A 27,129-nucleotide genomic window follows, 5' to 3' on the forward strand; every position below is an offset into this window, starting at 1 on the left:
GCTTGTGATATCTCTGTAATTTCGCAAGGGTGGAGGGGACGTTTGGTCATCCATTTCGATTGTTCCGTCATATTGTGGGTCATTGGGAGTCGCTTGATTTCGCACAGTTTCCATCACAAGCATTCCTAGCTTGGCTGCGATGGAAACTGATCCATCATCACGGGACAGCAGTCCGTCGCCAACGCCTGGAACGCATTTTGGTGATTCTTTCGAGTGTGCAAGTTGTCCGTCTCCAATGGCGGGCATGGGTGGTGTAAGAAAACTGACGCATAGTGAAACGATTGACGGCCTGTCAGCGCCGCATATTTCCGTCTACAATCAGTCGGCAAGGGCTTGGATGTGGTCCAGGGGTACTCCTGGTTGCAAGCGCGCCCTGTCGGAGCAGAGCGGCGATGGTCACAACCACTTGTGGCATCCTCCATGTTCGATTATGGGCAAACATTCGAAGCGAACATCGGCTCCGCAAGTCTGTTTATTTACTTGTTTATTGCTGCCGATTGAGCTATGTCATAAAATTAGATGTTTGGGATTTTCTTTTACATTTTCGGACCATTGTTAATGAAAGAAATCGCCATAAATAATAACGTTTTTTTTTTTTTAAATATTTAGATGATGGGATCTAGCCACTCCATCTCAGCCTTCCCGCGGACGATGCTCGTTATCAAATCACGTCGATCTTGGCCAGTGCTGCCTCACCAAAGGTAAGACCCCAAGAGGGATCATTATAACCTATCGAGTGTCATTACCTGTCGAATTTTTCACCATTGTGGTCGTAACCATATTTTGAGGGCGCATTGCGGTCGATACGTCGTCTCCCAATTATACGGGAACTCCTATTGGTTTGTTTCCTCTTTTTGGCTTTCGAGTTTACCTGTTTATTTTTTTATGCGTTAACAGAACCTTCTGGTTAAGCGGGAATAGGATCTTTTTTTTCTTCAGGACCATTTTTTTTTTGTTGTTGAGATATGGAACTTTTTTGTCCCTTTGAACGTCGAGTACGTCATTATTGAAATGTACTTTACTTTGTCCCACTTTTCGGTGTGAGAACGATCGTTCTACAATTACCTTCAATCATTGTTGTTTGATTAGTTCTTTTTCAAGAGACAAATACCCAATTAAACTAAGAGCTCTACGAATAGCTCCCTTTGCGGTCTTTATCACATCGGCATCGACATAAAAACGAGATTCGTTTGAAAAAGAAATTGGTAGGCTTATTCTGTAATTTAGAGAAGAATTATGTCGATACCAATTTGTACTATACGACTCCCCCTTTTTTAGTTGATAAGATTGCCAATACATACGTCACATATGTCGGGTTGATAAGGAAAAAAATAAACCCGTGGCCGGGCGAACGCGTGGGAATCGTCCAGGTGGTGAACCAAAAGTCTTTCCAACTCGCGTTTCCTTTCTGCTACATTTTGTCATTTGATCAGCTTATTATCGATCGCCGTTGAAAAATGTGTTGCGCGTGGCTATTGAAAAGATTTATGGGTAGAGCTCTAGACTCGCATACATTTTCATCTTTTTTCGTAAAAGTATAATTTAAAAATTGAAGGCCGTCTACGTCGGGAAAACCTCCGCTGAGGTCCAATCTGAGTATCCAACCGCGTGGAACGATCGGGACGGAATTCTTCTCCTTTAGTGCGTACCTCCCCCGTATTATTATTATTTTTCTTTTTTCCTCGAACGACTTGGAAGATCAAAGCAAGTACATTTTTTACCTTTAAAAAAAAATTTGTCCTTTTTGAAATGTCATCCGACTTGATGAAGGCGTAAGTGTCTGTTGACGCCGGTGACGCATCGCTGGTGTCATTGGCCGCAATTTGATGGCCAAGTGCGATAATTGCCGACGGGATTACAACTGATTGAACCACTGGATGAGGGAGCAATGCGCCACGTCTCCTAGTTCCGATTCTCTTGATTTTCTCCATCACTTGGTTGATTGGATTCTCTTAGATGAGTAGTACTACAAAGGACTATCTCTCGCTCAACCGTGTCACCCGTATGAGACCATTGACGCTATAAAAACAAAACGAATAGTAATAGGAAATAGAGTAAAGGAAAATCGGGGGTTGGATCAATCATGTCCGAGAATGAGGGGCTCGCGAGTCTGCGCCTGGCCAAAAAAAAAAAAGGATGTGCACATTTCTTAAACTTTTTTCTTTGCCGCTGGTAAAACTAATTGGGAAGTTGATGTTGTCTGACACGATGTAACGTTGTTATGACTCTTGTGATACGCCGTATTAAATAACCGATGGGCGGAAGCGTTGTGTGTCGGTAAACTAGAGCTGGAAAATGGGCGCGCCGGTTGAAATAAGAAACTGCCAATGTTAAAAGTAAAATGACGGCCGATCGTATTGTTGATGAACCCAATTCCTTGGTCACTTGGTTTTTTCTTTCTGGCCAATGTCAGCGTGACCCGCCTTTGCGTGACTGTTTCGTCGATGACGTTAAACTCAGTCGTGGCGGTATCGAATAAACCTTGAAAAAGCGTTTGTTTCTATAAAAATCTACCCAAATACCCCGCGTTTTCTTTGTTTTGCGTATCTTATTTTAGCGCCAGATGCGCCGTCTTTCGTGTCGTATAGTCTCGTTAAGCTGAATGACGTCAGCAAGTTTATTTCATTATTTTTTTTTCTTTTGGCTTGTGCAGTTAACACTTGTACAGTCGTAAAATATGGATCTTTGTGTTTCTTTCATTTTTTGGGGGGGTTTGTTTGATGGCCGGAAAGAAGCGTCGATTCTGTAAGAAAGAAAACACGCAGTTTCAATAGATTTAATAAAATAGGAGAGAATGAAAAGCGCGTGTTTTATTTCTCCCCATGTGGTGTGAAGCAGTAAATATTATTTAGTTTATTAGCTTTTCACAAACGGCCATCTATCTTGTTTTTCCTTCCGTCCGCCTTTTCAGTTTGTTTCAATTTACGTGTCGTTGCCTTGTAGACGTTTGAAGAAAGGATAACACGGAAACCCCATCTGTTGTCGTTCGCACGCCGTCATGTCCATAAAATGACGTCTGTTTATCTGTTTAAATTCGATTTTTTTTTGTGTTGAGCAATTGTCCGTTAGACGTGCACGTCATAACTTGGACGCTGTGTAATTGTGTACCTTTGGCTGTTACGTAAAAAAAAGGAGCGGAAAGAAGTGGCAGCGACCTTAGAGTTGATTACTTGTTCACGTTTGGGATGCGGTTACGTTTCGTCCTGTGGGTTGGACGTGCATACGTGTTCCACTCGAGCTGTTCGTGAAGATGGTCACACAGATCCATGGAGGCAATTTTCAATTAGATATCCTTTTTGTACAGAGAAGAGCACGCGGTGTTTGAAGGAGATCAAAAATAGGTCACATCAAGATGAGCAGTTGTTCCCCAAAGTCCTTGTTTGAATCATCGTAGATTCTTGGCGCGCGTCCTATGGAAAGCGTACGTCTTGTACGTACGCAGACTAGCAACGCGTATCCAACTAACAAATGATGTTACGTCTATAAATGTCAAGTCTAGTCAATAGATCTGTCGAAAATGATATCGTTTTCCTGGCGGGGTTAAAATAGGGGGGCGTATCACGTATGTTGATCCTCACTTGCACTCGCTTTCGTGATTATCACTTGAAGGTGGAATCAAATTTTAAGTCTCTGTTGACAAATATCAAAGTTGAACAAGGATTTTGGCCTGTTTGCTTATCTCCTCTGCGCTCACGGTCCCGAAAAAAGAAGTCGCCGATCGCCAGTAGGCTGTAAATGTCAACATGCTCTCTCGTTGCTAACGACTCGAGAGCTGGTTTTGAGCGTGCATGTTTGCAAGTAAAGCCGACGTCTTGCTTGATTGAACCGAGAACTAAAAGTCGAGTGGTTTTGTCGAGAACAAAAAAAATAAAAGGATAAAAGTTTCTTTCCTTTTTTTTTCTCCTCGATAATTGTAAGGTTTAAGAATTAAATTTGCATAGGAGCTTTCCCTTTAATAATCCATGTTCCGTTTTTGCTGAATTAAAGTTGATTTGGTTGCAGTCGTGAAAAGAATGTTGCGTTAGCGGTAAAGCGATCGGGGGATACTGAGAACTCCAAACTGGTATGTTGCAAAAACAGATATCGTAACAGTCACGCTAGGTGGTGTTGTTGTTAGTCGATACCTGAGATTGCTCTTTTTTTTGTTTTTGTTTTTCTTTTTACGGTCGTGACCCTGCACGATAGAAAGAAACAAAATCTTGAAGCGGGACACGCAGGGCCGTCTAGTAGTAGTTTGGTCGAGCTCTTGTTTGACTTGTAGTGTCATCTAGCGGTCGGTTTCAGACTTGTATCGTTATCTGGTTCTGTTCTGTTTTAAAAGGATTCCAATATTTTTTTTCTGTTTTGCTTCACGTAATTTTGTTTTGAAAATGGACGCTAATTCATTATCGTCCTTCTTATTGACTCCCACTCTTTCCCCCTTGGCATTTGATTAGGTTAGCTATTGCTGTTAAAACAATTAATGCCGTGTTCATCCTTTCGTTTTATTTAGTAGATGTTACGGTACTCGAGAGAGAGAAAGAGGTACGGGTACACAAGCTCCGCCCATCATCGGGTTTTTTCTTCGTTTTTGGTGTCTCATCGAGTGTGTCTCTGGAGTATGGAGAGTGCTAGACATATTGTTACATGAAGAGTGCACTGCAGTGTATCTCTTTTGTTACGACAGGGTAATAGGGTCTATCTAGGAAAGAAGTTTTTTTTTTTTTTTGTTGTTGTTGAGTGAGTTTGATCATGGACTTTGGCCCTAGAGATGTATCCTGATCTGCTGTTTTCTTATTATTAGAACGTGAAAAAATTGTACTATTCCCATCTGCGCTTTAGTTTATCGCTTCAACGTAAAATTTGAGAATATTTGTTTTAATTTTTTTGCCATAGTCATTTTTTGCGGTTTTGACTCACGCGCTTTTCTACCTTTAAGTCTCGATTGTTTCTGGCATGGGCTTGGTATATTGGTAAATCGATTATTGGCGAGTTTGGATAGGAGAAGCGCACCAGATCGCCTGTGATAGGGGGGGATGTAACCCGATGCGCCCATACATCGATGTTCCGATGATGCTCAAATTCCTGCATTCGATTTTCACGATCCATTTTGACTTGTAAATGCGCTCGCAATGGCTAATAAAAGTTGACGTGTCAAAGTTTAATAACTAATAATGAAAAATGGAACTGCAAATTATACAGTGAACCCCCCCTCTCTCTCCTCGTTTTTTCCTTTCTTTCTCTTTATTTGCGTGTTTGGCCGATAGTTGGCATTCACTAGAGTAGAAAGTATCGATTTAGCGGTTACCCGAGCTTGCCTGCTTTTCAATGGCTTTTTCTTTTTTTCCATCACTCGTAAATGTATTTGGGTCAAACTGTACTCCGATCAATCTTTTGTTTTGTTTTTTATTCCTCTTGTCTTGGCTTTACCGATTGTCTTAGCTTTTTTTTTTTGTATCTTATTTTTGTGACCAACGGTCTTCCCTGTCCTGTTTCTCTATTGGCTCGAACTTAACTGCATTTCACGTGTTATTGGGACGACAATCCAAGCGTGTGATTGAAATTGGATTTCGTTAAAGGCTCAAGGCTTTCTTCCCACGAAGACAGTTGCTCTCATAGATCATCTCGGGGTTTGGGCTCAAATAGTTTGGGTTTGATAGGTGAGTTTCGTTTTGCGAAAAAACTTCGTCCTTATGCGTATTATTACGTTTGCATAGCAACGTTGGCTGTGCATACGGATCGATACGTTTTATACGCATTTCGAGACGTTATGCAGCTCCGAACTTTTGGAATGGTATCGCCAAGCTTATGCAAAACTTGTATCTATCATTCCATTAGATTTGCAGCGTGCTATTTTTCTTTTCGTGATAACGTCGTACCCGTGACACGCCGATGCACTTTATGCTGTCATTAATATGTAGAATCTCGTGACTTATTGAATTTAAGCAGTCCTGTTCTTTCCCGCGTGGGGATAGCACTCTTCGTTTTGCGCTCTCGTTCACATCCATTTAGAAAGTTTTCTTGTTTCTTTTCTTGTCATTCGGATCTTGATGAAATGAGTAGTATATAATCGTATTCAAATGCATTAGAAATTCAGGAACTCTTGATAGGAAGTCGGAAGTAAATGGTGGCTTGATGCGGAAATGGTGCAGCAGAGTTGATAGACTGGAATCGTCCCACTGACAGGTTCATTTCTTTTTCTATCGCAAGCATTTTGTGGGTAGGCAGTTATCAGCAGATACCGCGGAGGGAGGAAAAAAAAAATCGTGACCTATGCTGTCTCCTGGTCTAAGTTACGTGCTATGACGTCATTCACGTTAGCTGCGTAGTTGCATATATCGATTGGGCGAAAAAGGGGGGGAAAAATGTCTAATTAGAACGCGACGAAAATGAGGTACTTACGGCGTCAATCAGTTGATAAGTCGGCCTTCAAAGTTGAAGCTGCCCAGGTTGTTCTGTATGTGAATGGAAGGTACATGATGTGAAGTGACAGTTTTGATTAGACGGGTCGAAATTAGCGCGAAGTCGTCAGTTTGATGTCCAACGAGTAAACACGTAGGTTCGTTGGCTTTTTCTTCGCAACCGTTGGGGGGGGGGGGGAAGATGGTTCCCGGTGTCACACTGCGCACTTTGTTCCTCGACAAAAACATTCGTTCGTGATTGTGTGCGCGGCGTTTCGTTTTCTGCCATCGAGCGAAATGATCGTCTGGCTTCGACCGTCTCTCGGGGCAGTCCGATAAAAAAAACAACAACAAACCTTTCAGTGTAATTGCAATCGCTAGCGTCGCACCTCTTCATGTATTTATGGCATACGCACGCGTTCCGCTATGTTTGATGGTTTCAGCCCGTTCTCGTTTCTTGTGGTACCCCACCTTTCCGAATGGGCTTCGCCAAGGCTGCTGGCCATTGTTTTTTGTTTTGTTTATTATTTGAAGGATAAACAAGAAAAAAGTGGAGGTGACGTTTAGAAAGGAATTTTCTGTTTTTCATCTTCGATGGCTCCGTCTCTGATATCTGTTGATGTTTTTGTTCACTTGCAAAATTGGCGGATGCGGTGTGCAATACTACTCAACAGGGCCGACCAAACACTAACAAGCGTTTGATTGGTTCGTTCCGAAAGCGGCCACTGACCAATAGCCCGTACATTTCTTGTGAACCGCATTTGTTTATATTGTTTCAATTGTTTTATGTCACGCTGTTGATTTGTGTGAAGTGGCCAGTCAATTCGGGTTGTTTTTATTTTGTCCGCGCCTCGCTATTATCGCAACATCGTGATGAAACAATCAACCTACATTTTGTTTTGGGTCCGTTCGAAGTCGAGTACGATGCAATTCTCCCCCTTCGTTCTCGTGTACGATATTCCTCTTCTTGTCGGGACACGTGGGGACGAAATTCAAGCAATTTCATGCGGCAATCACCCGGAAATCTGGATATGTCGTGTTGGCTCATTTTCTCTCTTGTCACTTTGAAAAGATGATGCCCACGGATGTGTTGGCTCTTTTGTTTTTTCAAAGCCCTTGCGAAGCCCTTTTGATCCATTCCCTTAGCGGACGTGATCGAAAATTCCCTTTTTATTTCTTTCTTCGCACTTACGCAATAGCACATCGACGGCAGTTAACGGATGGCTACGCCTTTTTTGTCGTCGTGGCAAGAACACACACACACACACACACACACAAAAGAGGGCACGGCTTAAGAGCAACTATTTTTGCAAAGTTTTGTGTGTGTGTGTGTGTGCGCGCCCGTCTTTTGTCTGACAGAATGGCCGAACAAACGGTTTCGACACACAAACTTGGCTGTGTAACTTCTTTTTTTTGTGGCTATAATATGTTATTTGTGTCACGCGCAGGCCAGACACAGCGAACAGGGGGCAACTCTGGAGAAAAGGACGCTAATAATAGTTGTTATAAATCGTTTTGCGTCTTAACATGAACAAGTTGTTTTCCCTTTTGTTTTATTTCATTGTATATCTTTATTTGTTTGTTTTTTTTTGTTTTTTTTTGTTTTTTTTATATAATTCTTCTGACATTGATCTATATTCCCTGTATCAGCAAATGGTAATCAGCCGAAGTCGCGTTTCGGTCATTGCACGCGATGGTAGACAGGAGAACAGCAGGTTGCTGGAACCAATTGAGGTGTATCTTGCATAAGAAGGGCTCCATTAAAATTACAGGAAAATAGCTTGCTCAATTATTTTGGAGAAATCGATTTTTTTTGCACCTGAAGAACTTCTGTCGTTGCTTTTAGCATACCGTGACACCACTTTTCAAAGGGCAGACGCTTTTCACACAGGTGCACTGCGATGAAAGTGTTGGTAATCGTTTCCGGCTACCTCCAATTGAATGATTGAACAAACAACAAAGCTATTTTTCGTAGCATCAAGTTATCTGGAGGCATCAACGCCTCTATTAAATTTATTTAGGCTTTTTGAAGTGTAGAAATTCAATCGGGAGAAGCAAACGTGTTTTTATGGTAGACCAATAACAAGGCCAGGCAGCGTTCAGTCGATAAATAAATGCCACATTTTGAATTTGCGTTTGTGTAGGCAATCTCGTTAGTAGTCGTGGATGTTCATAATTAGGTAAACGCCCTAACGTTCGTAATTTTGTTTAAATTTGAATTCGCTTTTAATTATCTTTTTGTGTGCGAATGAGACTTGCCTAACAATTTGTGGCGCGATATGTTTCATCTCGTTAAAAAGAATTAAGTAAATGAGAAAACTTTAAATTTTCATGAACCATGTCGTGATGAGGTGCTTGCCATTAGACTCTAGAGGAATGGATCAATGGCTTTAAACATCCCCCCCCCCTCTCTTTTTCTTTTTTTTTTTTTTTTTTGTTTACATTTCACTTTGAAGTTTTCGTCGTAGAATTTTTTTCGTTTGCGGGCATGAAATGAAATACCAAACCATCAGTTTGGCCAGTATTCAATGGAAACCACGACTGAAACGTCAAAAGAAAAAAAAAGAAAAAAAAGATAGAGAAATGTACGAAATAATATGCGGATTTAGCTTTGTTGTACCCAAGTTTATCCATTTTTTTGTGTTTTATTCCTGGCTTTCGCTTTGAAGCGAACGCATTGAATTGACAACGGGATCGAAAGAGACAAGAGGAGATTCTTGACAAAAACGAGGATATATGTCGTTCTTCATGTACAATATTTTTGATCACGGTAATGATGCTATCGAATGCCCCCCAGCTTTTCTCCTTTTTCTCAAACCTACCGTACGTCATGCCGAAATAACGACGGGAAAAAGAAAAAGCACAAATTCCTTAAAGAATTTTTTTTTTTTTAAATAAAGATTTCAAAAATGAAATTCACGTAATGCCAAAACATTTTGTACAGTATATTCCCTCTTTTGCTTCTTCTTTTTGCTGTGGCATTTCAGCAATGCGGATTATTGAACGGGTCCGGTGTGAAACATCAACATCCGCGACCTCTTTCTAAGCAAACTTGCCAGTTGTACGGTACAAGTCTCTACCATTCTATGGTCACAGTTAGCTTACGCGTGACGAGCTTTTAATAGTTGTGCTTTGTATAGGCACTCTAAAGCTTTTTTCTGCGGGGACCTTTTTTGAGACAAAAAAAAAAAAAAAACGATAGAAACCACACAGCCGAAAATAAAAATAGATTTTTCGGGCTTTTTATTTTAGTTTTGGGGCCTTTTGTGAAGATAGATAGTGAGAAAAAAAAAAAGAAGAAACACGCCCGAAATTGTGTATATCTGTGTTTGGGTTCGTATTGAGTCAGCGCGTTCGGGAAGCATATTTCCATTTCCTTGGCGGTACGGGCCGGATACGGATATGCCTTTCCTCCTGTCGTTATCTTTCTCTCTTACCATTTTTTTTTTTTTTTTTTTTTTTTTTTTTGCTTCTATTTATTTATTTGTTTTTTTTTTTTTTGCTATTCCGCTCGAAATGATGAGCTCGACACGAAACCACTGCGCGTTTTCTTGGAGTCTTGGCGTTTCACCGTAGGGAGTTGAGGCGCGGGCGCGAGAAGAACATTCTTGCCTAAAAGAAGACGGTATACAAACCAAGTCTTTTTCACTGATCGCAGTGCTAATCAGACAACACACCAGTCCGCTTGTCCCAACGTTTTTTTCTTCTTCAAATTTCTGTTCATCGTTGGTTGTTCTTACTCGTCTATTCTTTTTTTTGGGGGTTAAAAAATAAATAAAATAAGAGCGGTTATATACAACGCTGCAGAGTGTGCTGTGGCCAGCATTCGTGGCCGGGCCTCGCTCTATCGAAGACGTCGTCTGTTCTTGTGTCCCATGTGAAACTCGCGGCAAATCTTTGCGGTGTGTGCGCGGTGTTTGATTTGTTTGCAAGTCAAGCCAACTGTTTCTTTCCGTTTGTTTTATTATTATTTTGTGCGGAATAGCGTGGACAGTTGCCAAACATACCCCGACAAGGAGTTTGTACTCGTGTAAATTTATAGACATCTCTGAGAAACACACAAAAAAAAAAGTGACAGGAACAAGAAGAGAAGAGACTGTACGTAAATGATGGATTGAACAAACGATGTGAGAATTGCATACCCTTTTTCTTTTTTCCTCTTAAAAAGAAAAATAAATTGTGTGAGGATTAAAAAAAAAAAAAAAAAAAAAAAAAACAAAGGTCGAGGATATCGGTGCAGAAATTTACGAGTGATAAACGCCGAGCGTTCTTTTTTGTTTTAATCCATCACAACGTCTGTTATTCACCATCAGCTCGCGTTTTTGCCAATCTCTCTAGAGAGTGTTATAAATACGGCAGGCTCTTCTCTTTGTGTTACCATTTACTGGCTCGTCGGGGGCTGCGTTTTCGTTTATTGTCTCCATTGTGGCTTGATTAAGTCATTGAGGACAATCGCTCGGCGCCCGAAGGTATTAAAAGAGGAACACGGAGTAGAGGCGACGCGAATAAAGCAAATAAAAGATAAGCCAATACGGACGTCAAGATGCAAGCGGAACGGGGTAGCATCATCAACTTGCAGTCCTATCACGGACGATCGGGACGCACTCGACGCCACACGTTGGCCTTTGTCGCTGCCAGGTAAGAGTGATGCATTACGCACACTTTGTGCTTGCATTGTCCGTTGAGACTCGTGTATGTTTTATCGTGAGCCGTGCGCAATGTGTCGACGACTTATCCGCGTTGAAAACGAGAAAGAGTTTTCATATCTTTTGCGTGTGTGAGTTGTATATCATTGCGAAGTTTGGCGTATATTCTGATAAGAGACATTCTTTTTTTTTTTTTGTTTTTTTGTGTTTTTTTTGGGGGGGTTGGAGAGGGTGTTTATTGTGTCGTTCGCTAGATGGACCTTTCGGTCGTCCGTCATGTCACTGTTAAAGGAAGCGGATGAAATTCCGCGGCATCCAATCAGCCCTCCAATACCAGAGGATCGATGGTTTTTCTTTTTTTAAAGACGTTTAGGTTTTCTTTTACTTCCTTTTTATCTGCGTATTCTGTGTGGATATTTTTGTTTGTGTACATGCCTTGTACGTACAGCTGTACGCGTGTGTGTGTACACTATCCATATATGTTGGTATTCACCTTGTAGGGAATCCATTGATTTGTATACGAAAGTGGGGACGAAATGATGGCACAGCTGTTGCGCTCCAGGAATGGGGTTATTATCCGTTGACTGGAGAAAAAAGGGTTTTATTTTTGTAAACGCAAAGGAAAACAAAACAATGGAATGTAACGCAATCACAGGAGTGTTGACATCCAACGTTTCTGCTCAGATCGTGCAGGATGGCTTAACGTGATTCCTTTTTCTCTCCGAATTTATGGGTGCGTGTTGTTGAAATGTCCTACCAAGTCGCAGGGCACTATTTCCATTTGAACAGGTGGGACGATGTAATTTTTTTTCCCAATTGGATAGATCCCAACTTCCATGAAATGTTGATTCGCTTCTTCGACTTTGTTAAAGGGTTTCTACTTGATTGGTGTCGTAACGTTTTGCATATCGATCTCTTGTCATAAAGAATTTTCTTTTTGAATTTTTTTTAAGCAAAAAGGGACGTTCCATCGCTCACACGATGGATAGACAGTCCGCCGGCAGTTCGAAAATGAATTGCAAAACTCTATCCTAAAAAAAAAAAAAAAAAATCGATCAACTTGCCTTTATGTATCGCGCACACAAAGGAAGGGGTTCAATAATAATAATAAAAAAAGCTTGTCTATTTTTATATGCGGTTTATTTTTGTTCAAACATTATCGATATCACGTTTATTGCCTTTTTTTTTTGCCATGTTGTCGAACTGTTTTGTTCTGCGAACTAAATGTCTAATCGGCGAAAAATTAAAGGGGAGAACGAAAGAGAGTGCCAATGAATCGCTTGTACGTCAAAGGCAATTGACGCCCATAACGAGAGAATTGGCCAAGTGCTTGTACGACTATCGATGTAATGTAAGGGGGTCGATCGATCGTTTCCTTTTCTTTTTCGTTTCTTCCTTTGGTAGTTGAGCGTTTGGGTGCTATGAGATCGAAGAAGTTTTTGTCGAGGATGTCGTGACACCATCGTATAACGGCTTAGAAACTTTCCGTGTAGACGAAAGTTTGGATATCGTGGAAGGTGTTGTTTATAATCTTCTTTTGCGTGTCGCTTTTTCTCATCCGGCTTTTCAACAATGAAAAGTCTTTTTTTTTTTCACGCGTGCGACAACGTCTTCGTATAAAGCGCGTATGTTGGCAGTTTCGATTGCAAGCGAACGTTCTTATTGAGTTATAGATTTTTTTTTCCCCCTTTTCTCTTTTGTATTTTTTTTTTTTTAGAATAAAAGAGCATTTTATTGTGTTGTAAATTCAATCGATTCCGTGGTGTGTATGGCGATTTGCATTGAACGCCATCTATCGTTGCGTTCCGCAAGAATTTTTCAGATGTTTGTTTGCGTGCCGACCAAAAGGTGGCAGATTGTTTTTTAGTTCACGTTCTAACTTTTTTTTTTTTTGAGTTCAAAACAAATAAAAATAAGTATATAAAATGAAGAATTAAAAAAATTTTGGTGAACTGAAAATGCAATGCTTCCGCCTCTTGTGTTTCTCTTTTTTTTTTTTTGACGTCTCGCAAATCGCAAGATAAAATTTTCTTTGTTGATTTGGCGATGAATACGAATCGCTTGCAATTTCAGTCATTTCAGCCATTTGACGTGATTTATTGTTCCATTTTATTCTTTTTCTTTATTCGTTGATGCGTCATTGTTCTTCTGGTTGGACAGGGAACTACCCGCCCGTGTAGCCATGATTCATCGCACAGTCGAATTAGTCTTATTTACTACGGTGGGAACTTGTACGATTTCCAGCTCACGTTGGTTTTTTCCGACTAGAAGAGATCGGCCAGAAATGTCTTAGTAACCGATAGCGCCTCTTATCGGATCTAATCGAACCGCTGAATGGGAAGAAACCCCCTAAACTTGAATAAGTAACAATTGATTTTTATTTTCGATGTTCCTTTTTGCGGTTTCTCGATGCTTACGTTACAATGGCGTAATTGTTTCTAGCACTTGCCCTTTTTCTTTTACATGAAATTCTGCCACTTTTTCTTAAATCCTCTTGTCGTTGCCCTTTTTTTAAAATTAAAATAAAAATAACCTTTGCGTAGTTTTTTTCTTTTTGAGGAGAGGGGGGGGGTGGTGGAGAATTATGTAGAACAGATAAAGAGAAATAGAAAGGAAAAAAAAAAAAAGTGTGGTTAACCATGTTTTGTGGACTTGAACATCCTTGAATGGCTTCCTGTCGCCAGCAATCATTGGTTGTACTGGCCCCTCATCTATTATTTCCCTCGTGTCACGATGCGAACTTCCTTCTTTCTCCAAACAAAGAGAAGAAAAGTTGATGGCGATGCGATTCCGGTTCTTTTCCATTTCCGTTTTTTTTTTTTTTTTTTTTTTTTTTTTTTTTTTTTTTTTTTTTTACCTTTTTATCTCGACGCTGTCCGCCTCGTTCTCTTTCTTATCGCCATTTCTTCAGCTTCTTCGTTGTGTGGCGGTGCGATTTACTATGCCACTTTTTTTTTGGAGGGAGGTGGGGGAGGTAGAGACGAGTCGGATGGATGGATGGATAGATGGAAGATTCTTTCTTTTCACGTTTGTTAAAGGGAGAAAAAGAAAAAAAAAAAATCAAAAGACTGGAAGCTTTGTGGAGATCGATAGGCCTATTGTCTGGACCTGGCAGCTCCACTATCTCTGGAGTATATGGATCGCTCCGGCCTAATAGTCTGGAAGGGTATAGAACAGATAAAACCGGGGTGGAGGGGGGTACCTACTGGAACCAGCAAACCGCACTGAGATAACTCCCGAGGATTCTTCCGATAAAAATTCGCCAACCGCAATTTTTTTTTGTTTTTTAAAACTTGGGTATCAATCTGTTGAAAGTGAAGGCTGAGCTGATGGCATCGCAGATGCAAAACAGCTTAGCGGAGAATCCTAAACGCATTATAAAAGTAAAAACGTTGAAAATCCATTAAGGGTATGCGCGTAGTACGTGGTTTTATTTAAAAGGTTATAATATAAATTGAATATAATATTCAAATAGGCCCAAGTTAAAAAAAAAAAAAAAAAAAAAAAAAAAAAAAAAAAAAAGGCGGGGAAAGGAAGGGGAAATCACGCGAAAGACGGACGACAAATATAAATTTTTGAATGATTAAAAAGAAAATGGGAGGTTGGCTATTTTGAACGCAAAGCTATTTTCTATTTAAAGGTTTATATTATGGCCAGTTTTTATGTCTTTACTACTTTCGAGCTCTTGTGTAATTCCCGTTGTAAAAAAAAAAAAAAAAAAAAATAACAAAACAAGAATGTTCTTTTTTTGGTTGCGTATTAAATGCGGAAAGCGGGGGGTGGGGGGCTATAGGGAACGGCAAAATATATATATATATATATATAGGTAAGATGAAATCTATTTTGTGTGGAGTCGATGAAATGAAGGGCTCCCGGTTTTATCAAGGCAAGTCTCGTACGTAACGAAATTTACAGATCATCAATTTCATTTTTTTTTTTTTTTTTTTTCCATTTATTTTTATTTCTCTCCTCGGGTCCCCATTTTTTTTTTTTTTTTTTTTTATTATTTTTTATTTGATTGTATTTACCTTTTTGTTGCCTGGCTCTTGCTACCTCCCTTTGGGGGGTCTTTTACGTCGTTTGCTTCGCGCCAGCCGTCTGTTGTACGTTTCTGTGCCGCGGGAATTTAAAAAAAAAAAAAAAAAAAAAAAAAAAAAAAGAGATCCCAAGAAAAGGACAGTCATCTCTGAATCGCTGTGTCGCTTCGCATTTTCTCTTCTCTTTTTCGTCCTCTATTTTCTTTTTCTTGCGTGTCCTTTTCGTGATGAGCCATTCTGCACTTAAAAAAGAAGGCGACAGCTCCCGAAGGGGGGGGAAAGATTAGTCAAGGAGAAACAGCTGCAATCTGAGAGTACTGGCAACAGCGGTTTTTTTTTTTTTCAGCCTTGTTGAGCCTCGTTTGCATCTGCATAATTTATTTTAGTATTTATTTTTTTTTTAAAGGTTAAAAACTTTTGGTATCCCTTGTATAGTCAAGAATCTGTGCGTTTGTACTCTTGTTTCTGTGCTCAATAAGGTGGTAACGCCCGGCGGCTGTGAACGCAGCGCGCGGTCCGGGATACGGCCCAAAAGGCCCCCAAGTGTTTCGAAACGAAAGAGGTTCCGTATTCGTCCAGTTGCATGTTTGTTATATGGACTACTATCGACACCTTGTTTTGCGACTTTTTTTTATTTTACCTTTTTTTTTTTTTTTTTTTAATGGAATCAGTAGCGAGAAGCCATTCGTGAGATGCGCACCCAAAGTTCGGCTCGCAACTGAGTTGAAAATCATATTAGCGTTTCAATTTTTTTTTTTGTGTGTGTACGCATCAGATCACGTAATAAAAAAAAAAAAAAAGAAACGCTGAAGGCGCCTTTTTTCTTCTTCGAACTTTAAGCGAAAAAAGAGCGCGATCGAGCGGAAGGAAATGAATCTCGAAACACACACGTAGGTGTCGAGGCAGAACGGGAGAGAGGCGTAATGATAAAAGCAGAAATAAATCCGAAATCACAAGCGTCTACGCAGAGTTTTATTTTTCACTCGCTACCCGTATCCGAAATCACGACGGCGTGCAATGCACACCTCTCGTCAAGTGTTTTGTTTATTTTCCTGTTGTGTGTGTTTCATCCTGTATAGAAAGGGCTGGCTTAAAAAAAAAAATATATATTTAAATTCGATAGCTTCGAACAAATGGCTCTTTTTTTTATAGTGGCTCTAATGTCGTGGTAGGCTACTCTATACCGAACTCTGCTGTGCAACACACACAGAGCCGCGTACAACTTGCGGCGCCGTCATCATCCAACAAGGGACGGGTGTTCGCGTCTTTTTTTTTTTTTTTTTTTTTTTTCTTCCTTCTTTTCTTCGTCTTCCTCCTCTTTCTACCAGTCGTTGCCTGACTGGGCTCCTAACTGGATTGCTCTGTCTCTCGCTCTCCCTGCCCCTGTGTTGGTCCTCCTTCGACATCCACTGTGAAATCTACTCCATTTGTTATTCTACTGACACGATCTGGATCGTTGGTCATCCGTTTTCTTTTGAAAATGATAAACGTATGTTTGTTAATTTTTTTTTAAACGCTGATCAGCAAGTCGAACAAGAGAAGAGCAAAGTTCAAAGTGATGTGGTACCCATCGGATTGTCTTTTGTGTAGCGTAATAATAGACAGCGAGGGGACATCAAAGTGATTTTTTCTTTCTGATTATTGCTCTAACGACGGACGGCGTCGCTCACGTCCGCCAACCTGAAACGAGCGACTTGTCCACTCGGAGAGTCAGGGGAGGAATTGTCTTTTTTTAATCATCCTGCCCGTCTTTTGTTTTTTTCTTTTTTTTTTTTTCTCGTTTCATGTCAAATTTGGCCATCGAGTTTCCCTCCCTAGATTTTAATTGTTGATCAAAGAGGAACAAAGCCAGTGGCATGGTGGAGGGCTTTTGTTGTTTGCTCTGTTAAGACATCGGTCAACTTCTGCATTTTGCATCGAGTGATGATCGACCCGCTGGATCGTTGTGTCTCTGTCGATGCTGGATTTCGCCGCTGGCCCTACACCGTTTATCTGTCAGACTATCCAGACGGGGAGAGAGAGAGAGAGAGAGAGAGGGGGGGGAATGCAGTTATTTAATGCCTGCGTCGGGATGCTTTTGAAATGCTGATGGCTTTCGGAGTTTTGGACGTGCATGTGTGTATTTGCGAGATAAAGCGCGGAAGCGATGAAGGAATAAATTGAATCAAAAAAAAAAAAGAAGAGGGAACTGGCCCAACCCCCCCCCCCCCATACCCCAATCTCTCCCTCTCTCTCTCTCGTTGTTCGAAAATGAGTTGGCTGGTACCAGAAGTGCGCGTGGGCGACATCAGTCTGCCGATGATCCGTCAATGCGACGCTGTGGATGATGCGTCGGCCAGCGAAGGCGACTCGAGTTTTAGTTGTAGTCGAGATTGTGCCGACGACGAGGACAATACGATGGAAACGAGTAGCGTCCAGCAAGATCAGCCGGCGCAAGAAGAAGGCCATCAGCGGTCACAGCAGCAGCTGACGTGGTGCGTCATGAGCGACGATGACGACAACGAAGACGGACGCTACGAGAATCGAGGCAATCTGCCGCGCGAAGGAGCCCTACAATTGATGATGGCCGGCGCTGGCAGTAGCAACGCTGCTACGCCCGCCACCACCGGCGCAGGGCTCGGATCGTCTCTGTTGGCCGTCCCGTGGCAAGTGCCCCGTAGACGGCACAGCTGGATTTGCAGGTACATTTCTTTGCAAATGCTGGCCTTATTTTGTTCCCTCTCTTTTCTCTCTTTCGGAAAAGAGAGAAGAAATGTGGCTAGGAAAGAAAAACACATGGCGACGGGCAGTTGTATTATTTATATTATTACCCACGCGTGTGTGTCTCGCTTAGATTGCGTATTGCAAAGCTGTGCGAGCATTCCCCGAAAAACTCGCTGGGCATAATTTATCGTTTTTGATTCTGTTTGTTCTTTGGTTGGGAAACAAAACAAAAAAAAAAAAAAAAAAAAACAAAAAAAGATGACAGCGTTTGTTTTTGTTGCTTTCAATCATGCAGTCTTGCATATCAGCACATCATCTTTAGTTTTCATCTCGTGCAATAGGCAAATAGAAGGGAAAAGGCCAGAGGTATCTCGTTGATTGTAGGAGAAGAACAAAGAAACTTGTTTTATTTTATTTTTTTTTTTTTTTATCTTTTGTTTTAAAATGTTTCTCAGTATCTTTGTTTTTTATCTTTTTTTTTTTTTTTCTTTCGCTGTTTGTTTAACAAATTTTCACTCGTTTTGGGTTGGCGCCGCTTTCAAAATAAAAATCAACATTTCGTTGTTTTTCGTTTTTCTTCGCTGCTTAATTTTTTTTTTTTTTTTTTTTTTTTTTTATAGTTGGGACGGGTTTGAATATCAAACTAGCCAAACATAGGTCCTTTATCGACTGCCATAATAGAAAATGAGAAATGCAATCCATCATTCTCTTGTTTCGCGTTCGACATTTTGTTTCTCGGGCCCTTTTCGTTTCATTACTGCAACTGGATTACGTAAGACACGTTGTTTTCTCTCTAACCCCGCCCCCCCTGCCCCAGCTGTGAAGAAACTGGTGAAGCGGTGGTCAATCCGCCGGAATAGTCTATATACTAGACATCTCTCGCTATATTCCCCTGAAAGAGAGATGCTCATAACCGTACCCATCGCACACTTTTTCTATTGCTTCCCCTTCCCCCTAAAGAAAGGCGATGAGACGGAAGAATGGAGTTTGAGAAAAAGATCAGATGCCGCGAAGGCTATGGAGCGCGCTCACGTAAAAAAAAAAGAAAAAAAAAAGATGGGTCGATGGCGACCTTTTTCTTTTTATTTATTTTTATGCGCATACAACATAAAGAGTCTGTACAAGCTTCTGATCTAGATTTATTGGCCGATGTCAAGACTTCAGTACCGCCATTTTCGATGTATAAAAAAAAAAAAAAAAAAAAAAAGAAAAAAACAGTAGAAAAAAAAAAAAGAAAAAAATAATTCTGTATGACTATGAATTACTGCCTTTCTCTTGTTATATCTTTTATGGCTAAATGTGGAACGCTGTGCTGCCGGGTTGTTTGGGGCGTGACAGTCGTTTTTCCCCTTCAAATCCCAAGTATGCGAAGAGTGGACGTTTGCCCTGAAAAAAGCAAAGTAGTTTTTGACCGCAATGCACATTGTTATTTACGACCCAATAATACGATAGATTGAAGGGTGTGTCCGCTCTTTTGTCTTTTCAGCATTAAAGTAAGTAAGTTTTTTTAATGCACAATGCTTTTTGATCAGTCGAAATTGATGCGGATTTTTGTTTGTTTGCAATCATCTTTTGTTACCAACTGTCCGTTTTGTAATCACTCTGAAGAACAAAACAAAAACAAAATGCCTTGATAACGTTGCTCGCACTTGAATGTACATCTGCGTTGATTTGCCGTGACGTGTTCTTATTGGAGACCTGTTCGTGGAATGTGAAAACGAAATGTTGAACTGCAGTGTTTTTTTAATCGGAATTTTTTCATTTTTTTTTTTTCCTCGGTTCAAGAATGTCGGTTATGCGCGTGATAGAAAAGATTGGTGTTAAAGATGAACCGCTATCCCGCATTATCTCGCGCCTTTTCTTTTCTCGTGGTTCGTCATGCCGGTTCAAATAAGAAAAAGAAAAGAAAAGAAAAAAACCTTTGGCGGGATGGGATAGTAGCTCACAGAAAAAAAAAAATAAATAAATAAATGTTAGGTAATAGTATATACCTACTGCGTGTTTAGATTCTCAGTTTTGACGTCTTTACGTGCCGTGCTTGGAGAGGAGGACTATAGGTAGAAACAAGACGGGCAGTAATAAAAGAGTCTCGTTTTTGGATGAATTATGTCCACCTGTCAAAGGCGCCAAAAAGTCGTGAAAAGTCTTTACCCTTTTCTTTTTGTTTCGGATGCTAGCGCCTTTTGAAAAAAAAAAAAAAAAAAAAAAGGCGGCTCGCTTTTTGCTTGTTACCATAGAGGCTCAACCAGCAGCTGAAATTCTACTGTCTTTCGTATTTTCTTCTTTGATTATTCGTGCTCCGACGAAAAAAAAAAAAAAAAAAATATGAAAATGCAATTTTTCCTCTTATCTTTCGGGAGTCCCGCGGTTAACCGAAATGTAGGGAGAGACATTCGATTGATGATATTCGCGCCCAGCATCGATGCGTTTGCGGTATGTGTTTTATTATTATTATTATTTATTTATTTTATTTTTATTTTATTTTTTTTTACTACATGTCGATAGTGCGTGTCTTTATCTCACCGATTCCCCTCCTTGTCTTTGTGTCTATTCATCGATCGTATCCGATGAGACTTTTCTTTTGTAGTTGAAGTTTGCTTTTTGTTTTGTTTGTTGAGAAAATATTTCGTTGATGTTGTGCCGCTGATTTCTTGACGAGACCCATCGTGTCGTTATTGTTTAGACGCCGGAGAGCGTCAACAAAAAAGACAACGACGTCCAAGGAAAACGCTCTTTGTTGCAACTAGCGACGTACAATGGGCCTTTTCTTGTGTGCCGTGAAAACGCTATCAAATTGAAATGCCGTGTTTCACTTTGTCCGCTATTTTTTTCCTACCAGTAAAATGAATAAGCGGAATGCGTAGCCCGACATTTTGGATTTGCATATCCAAGTCCCGCAATTCTGTTATTTATTTATTTTTTTTTAACATGCTGCGACGTATAGGTTTGAACTCTTCATCGATTCGTTAAATGAATTTTTCAACATGCGCCGTATCTTTTGTTTTTCTTTTTTTTTTTGCGGCTCATTGGAATGGCTGCTTCGCTATAGTATAGTGCTCCCGCTTTATTTTATCAATTTGAAGTAATAAAAAATGTACGTATCGGTTTTTTTTTTTTTTTTTCATGGAAAAAAGAAAAAATAAAATGGGTCGAATTCTTATTTTCTCTTATCTCCGTTTGTTTACTTTTGCGTGTACGAAGTTGAACGAACGCAATAGAAGTCTGTCAAACTGCTTTAGCAAATATTGCTTCTTGACGTTAGCGGATATCAAAAAGGAAATCTAAAATAAGAAAATAGGAACTCGTCCAAACAGCCAGAAGGGACACACACACACACACAAAAAGGAACCGATCTTTGCTCCCAATCTATGCGACGATTCGTGATAAAAAAAAAAAAAAAAAAATCTTACGTCGCTTAATACTCTTTGGCTGTTTGTCTATTTTTTTTTTTTTTTTTTATTGTGAAAATCCCATCGCTCAGGCGTATCTGTAAAGGACAAAGAAATAAACATATGCATAGGTCACTCGAGGGCTACGTTCTTCTTTACGAGGACGTTGGAGGACGCGTTTGGGTGTGGCCGATGGTGATGACGGGGGTATAAAAGGCTGGCTCTTAATACCATATCGATCGTGACACATGGAAACGATGCAATAGACATCAAGACTCGATCTACTTCGTATTTTGTACGAAAGTATATAAGGCTCTAGTGTCAGCGAAAGACTAAGAACCCGTTGCGGCGGCACACACGGTGACAGCAACTCGAAATGAAAAGGACAAGCTCATCCTCGGTTCATTTATCCCGTTGTCTTTCTTCGTCATACGAAAAGGACGTACCCGCTGCTCTATTCAATCGGCGAAAAAGATTACGTGTGTGTACCTTATGGCCATGGACGGGTTCCTTTTTTCTCTTTCTGTTTTTTTTGTTTTTTTTTTATTCTTTGACGGCTGTTACCCACACACCCTGAAGGTCTTTCCAAAATCATACCTCTTAAAGAGATATCTAGGCCGTTCTACTGACTTATTTATCGTCTTCACCTTGTATTTATGTCATACTTCCCTTTGCGTTTTTTTTTTTTTATCAATTCATCGCCCTACCGGGCGCATAAATTGGCGTTTTTTGTTTTGTCGTATTTTTTTTTTTTTTTCTTTTTAAAAAAGCTGGGGGTTCATGTGTCGCTTCGTGTTCGTATCGATTCCTAATCCGATGAACGTCATAAACAATCCGGGATTAATGGGACACTTAAGTGCTATGATCAAATATCGTTTGATAACAAGTTGGCATCGACGGCAAGCGCGTCATTTAATGAGGGCGACGTGCTAGTTGTTCGATGTGTAAAGGCCGTCCTTTTTTTTTTCTTTTGCTGCTGGGCACTCGGCAAGCAGAAAGTTGGCGGCGAATCTTCCGCTAACGAGGTGCAATGCACAAGTTGTGTAGTCCTTTTTTTTAAATTTTTTTTATATGAATATTTAATTCGGAGATGGACAACTTTGAGCTCAACTGGGGTTGCGCCGATGGACTCCGTATATTTTATACAAGGAACTGTATTATAGAGGGGGAAAAAAAAAAGAATCGACAGTCGTGGAAGAATATTTTTTTTTTTTGAAAAAAAAAAAAAAAACGCAACTGACTTTTGCAATCATCAGTCGTTGACTAGAAAGGCTCATGTGTAATGCATGCGCGTTTGCCCGGCAGGGCCACTAGGCAATTTTTTTTATACCCTGGTCCTCTTCTACTGTCTCGCTTCTCTTTCTTCTTTTTTTTTTTTTTTTTTTTTTTTTTTTGTGCCTTTCAACCGTAAAGAAAAACCAGTGAACAAGAAAAAGGAAAACGAGAAGGAACGACAGGAATGTAAAGTTGGATGTTGTGCATGCGATGGGCATGCCTGAGTTTTCGTACTGTCTTCTTATTTTGACCGAATGCGTGAACATGGAACGATGAAACTATGCGTACACGAGTATCGCATCATATGCGGTATAATGTGGCATATGTTTATCAGCCAGCCGTTGAAATGGGGCCCTACAAAATCGGTTAGCCTTTGGCGTGCAAATAAGTCGAGCCATCGACAATGTCAAGATTCATTTTTTTCTGAGTTGCTACTCTTTTTATTTATTTATTTTTATTTTTATTTTAACGCCAGTGTGCTCTGCTGTAGTGTTCTCGTACATAATGGATGCTTAAGGTCGTGCGGGTCGGCCCTTCTCTGTTTGTTGACACATTTGTTTGCCTCGCAGTTTAAATAGACAAAATAGCTTTGAAGGGTTTTCGGGTTCGCTGGAAGAATGCTCGTCAATCTTCTTAATGTAATTTGGCTGTAAAACCTGATCTTGAATATCAACAGCACCTTTTTACGTCACGTTATGCAATGTCTAATTTTTCATTGTCGAGTTCATTTGTTTAGCTCCTGTTTTTTTTTTTTTTTTTTTTTTCAAAAGAAAATTTCTTTTATTGAAACGAATTCAAAAGTTGGTTATTTTCAGAACAGGTCAGAGTTGCCACGATTGCTTTTAAATGATGTCCTACTCGCTCCCGCCCGTTCCATCAACTTTGATGGCACTACGTGACCGTTGCAGTCGCTTGGGCGGTGATTGCCCGGTATGGATATTCGTGGCATGCGGTTTATAGCTGAGGTCCGGCGCGCATAGCCTTTACGTACATTTTTGCACAGCGCATTCATTTAGTTCGACTCCCAAATGGCTCATTACTAGCGTACGTTGTTCGCTTTTTTTTTTTCTTTTTTTCACGAGGACAATTCGCGTGTTCGGCAGAAAGAAAACGAAAAAAAAAAAAAAAAAAAAAAAAAGTGGGAGGCGTTCTAATTTGTCAGACGTTGCCCTACATAAATCAAACTGCCCTGCGCTCGTTAATCGCGTTTTCATCTCGACTGTTTTTGACCATCAAAGCTAATGAGGCTCGTACCGTCCGTCTTTTGGCATTTCCGAAATGTTTTTTTGTTTTTTTTTTCATTTGATTTTGGCGCTGTTCATTTTATGCGGTACCTATGAAACAAGGAAATGATTGCTTAACATTTTCTTTAAAAGACGTAATCATTAATGCGCAATGTGGGCTCACCGTAAGCCCTGGCGGATCGACGTCAAATCCTATGCGTCGACTGTATGGGGAAATAAAGCCAGACGATTCGCCTTTTGTCTCTAACGCCCTCGGACGTGGTGAATAATAATACGCTCGACGTCCGTCGCAGTAACTGAAAACGATGGGCGCTATTATTACTTTCGAGTCGATGATGGTTCTTTAATACTCTCTTTCAGCCCACCCGCTCGCTTTTGTTATTGTTCAGTCTTCTTCAACTGCTACGCATGGGCCTGCCCGTTGTACGATTGACGGCTGCGGCTTTCTGGATACGCGCAAGTTTTCGTATTCTTCTTCCCCTCTTCAGTAAAAACCTATCGCGAAAGGCAGTTGATCTGATCGGACAGTTGACGAGCGCCAGCTCAGTATAACGAGATCCGTCGCTATATTGTTGTTGTTTTTTTTCTTTTTTTTTTTTTTAAATCTGCGGCTCGCATTGCGTGACGTCAGTGCCGCATTAAATCTAGAGATAATACCGTGGGCCGGAAATGAAAAAAAAAAAAAAAAAAAAAAAAAAGAAAGGCAAAGTATGGTAGCGTATGAAAAGAATAATATATCAAGAGAGGCGAAAGGCAAAAAAAAAAAAAAAAACAAACAAAAAAACAAAAAATGAAAGATGTATTTAGCTTTTGTCTGTTTCTGTGTAACAAGCTGCTGGAAGATATTCATCATGGTGTGTCCCTTATTTTCTCATTTGTTTCCTTTGTCCCCCACCCCCTCCCCCCTCCATCCGTTTTCCCTTTTTCTCTTTTTGCGGATGCGGAGCGCGCTAGAGATCGTCTATCTTCAAAAGAAACATCAAGATTAGCACTCATTCTCGCCAAGAACAACCCAAAAAAGGATAGGGGAGGGGGGGGGGAGGATGCTTTCGGCTGCCAAGAGATCGTTGCAATTTATTTTGTTTGTTTTCAAAGTCGGGAGGGGAAAAAAAAAAATGATAGTCTGAATCGATATCGATTATTTCGTTATTTTCTTCAATGTATCTCAGTGTACATACATAGTCAATCCTAAACATCTGGCGCAAATCTTTTAATGGGATTCCTTCTTCGTTCTTATTTGGCCCGGCCTCTTCCGGTCTCTTAGTTGAAACTCTTTTGAATATTTCATAGAACTTTTTCTTGTTTTTTTTTTTTTTTTTTTTTTTTTAGCTTGTATTTCTTTTGTAGGAGGAAGCTTAGCTCTTTCTGGAATTACCTCGGTGGCTTTTACGTATACGCAGAAGGGATTAAACTGTGTGTGTGTGTGTGTGTGTGTGTGTGCGCGCATTGCCATCGTATGCTAATTTATTTGAGTCTTTGAAATGGCGTAGGCTCACAGCAGACTGTGGCTGTTTAATGATTCGAGAAACTCTTGACCCGTAAAGAAAAAAAAATGTCACTCCATAAATTCGTACCTCTCTTCCATGTCTTGTACCCGCGCTTGTGTGTGAAACTTTTTTTGAACTAGCGCATCCGCCGTCTTTTGCTCTTTAGTAAATGAGGAAAAAAAAACAAAACAAACGAAACAAAACAAAAAACCATTTACGGTTAGTGGGTGGTCGTGTTCTTTGTCTTGGAACTGACGGTGTGGGTTTGCATCTCCCGAGACGGTATGCAAATGCGGGTAGCTAACATTGCCATATCAATAACGTGAGTCACGGCCGTGTCATGTGGCTTCCCATGTTCGCTCAACCGTTTCGCTCTGTTGATAGAAGCCGTATAAACCATTGTGTATTTATCCAATTACGATATAGACGTGTGTGTGTGTGTAACACACGTTGGTCGTACATGCAAAATGTCGTTCTTTGCTCGCGACTTATAAGCCCGAGATCAGATTTGCGTGACTTACACAGAGGCAAAATAATTGAAGGGCGATTCTTTACCGGATTTATTTCGCACACTGCCCCCCACCCCCTCTTTTTCTTGTGTGTGTGTGTGTGGCAAGAATACGACAGTAACAAATTTGAACGGTTAAGGACGTGAACACTTTCAGATTTGTTCTTTTTTTTTTTTTTTTTTTTTACTCCTTCGTAAAGGCTCGTTTATATAAATTTAGTGCGTGTGAGTGTCGACGTAACTATAAAACAGTCTGCCGGGCCGGCGACAATTGTGCAGCGGGAGAACGAAATTACACGAATAGTTGCACTTCTCTGTCGATCTCCCTCTTCACCGTCTTGTCTATTTCTCCCATCTTTTTTTTTTTTTTTTTTTTTTTTTTTCTTTTTCACCCCTCATTCCTATTTTCTGATCACTAGAAGCGCTTCGTAACGCGTGCCCCGTGAACCGCGGATAATAGTACGGATGGGAAGGGGGCGTGGTGGAGCACTGTGCACACGACGTTGGCAATGAATTGAAGTGGAAACGAAGTTATGTGGATCTTTTTTTCCGTTTGCAGTTCCATATTTTCCTTCGTTTGCTCGTAGCACTTTGTCCTATTCTCTCCGGGCTGCGATGACGTCGATAATATCTTTTTTTTTTTTTTTTTTTTTTTTTTTTTTTAATAAGTGTGAAAAGGGAAGAAAAAAAATTTGCTATTAATTTTATCGACGGGGAAATGTATTTATTTTTTATTATTCTTCTTCAACTTGAATAGAGATGTCTATTAATGAAGTATATAACCGAAAAAGGGGTTAGAAAAATGTTAGTTTTTTTTTTTTTTATTACCGCCAGCCAGAAAGAGAGTCGATGACGAGGAAGGAAAAAAAGAAAATTGGGCAAATCAATAAATCTGCAATCAACGCTTGTTATACGACAGAATAGAATTAATGATTGCTTTCAGCCTGAAGCAAAGCCGTAATTGATTTTTTTTTTTTATGTTGCAAGGTGAGAGCTCTTCAAAGTCAATGAGAGTTTCCCATCACGTTCGAGGCGAAACTGCCACCGTCTTTCACGGATAGAAAATGTGAAAATATTTGCTGTGCATATACGTTTGCGCGTGTTATCACCTTGCCACTTAGACGTCCCAGGCTTCGTTTGTACTGTCAAAAGTTAATAGTTTTTTTTTTTCTAAATAAAAAAAAAAAAAAATTCGTGAGTGCATCAAACCGAGAGTGGCGTCAATTGTACCCTGGCGATTAAATTGGGCGACTGGGATGCGACGGGTATTGATTTCCATTGTTGTACAAGTTTTCGACGTTCACACATGACAAGATTTCTATCTCTCTTGAAATGCAATAACGGCAAGCTACTCCCTCACCCCGTCCGGTTCTATGTTAATAGAGTTCTGTACTGAGGAGGTCTTCCCATGGTGGCAGATTTCGTGTTACGTAATACGACAATGCTCTCCTATTAAATAA

The 27,129-nt window shown here is 40.3% G+C and overlaps 2 protein-coding genes across 3 annotated transcripts in view; one reads left to right on the forward strand and one right to left on the reverse strand.

The window, feature by feature from the left end:
- Positions 1-2,019: 2,019 nt before the first annotated feature.
- LOC130691643 (aminopeptidase N-like) overlaps positions 2,020-27,129 on the reverse strand; it is a 95,658-nt gene continuing 70,548 nt past the window's right edge. Inside the window, exon 12 of the mRNA XM_057514613.2 lies at positions 2,020-2,108. Coding sequence (XP_057370596.2) covers positions 2,020-2,108 — 89 coding nt within the window. The remainder of the gene's footprint in view (positions 2,109-27,129) is intronic.
- The window catches only part of LOC130691646 (cAMP-specific 3',5'-cyclic phosphodiesterase, isoforms N/G-like), an 80,055-nt gene continuing 63,834 nt past the window's right edge, over positions 10,909-27,129 (forward strand). Inside the window, exon 1 of one of the 2 annotated variants that reach the window (XM_059494635.1) lies at positions 10,909-11,018. In XM_059494635.1, the coding sequence (XP_059350618.1) occupies positions 10,924-11,018 (95 nt within the window). In that variant the 5' untranslated portion in view covers positions 10,909-10,923. Of the gene's footprint in view, positions 11,019-17,304; positions 17,745-27,129 lie in introns of those variants that run through there. The other variant, XM_059494630.1, reaches the window with a different exon arrangement.

This window comes from Daphnia carinata, chromosome 1 (assembly GCF_022539665.2).
Source record: "Daphnia carinata strain CSIRO-1 chromosome 1, CSIRO_AGI_Dcar_HiC_V3, whole genome shotgun sequence".
Lineage (NCBI taxonomy): Eukaryota > Metazoa > Arthropoda > Branchiopoda > Diplostraca > Daphniidae > Daphnia > Daphnia carinata.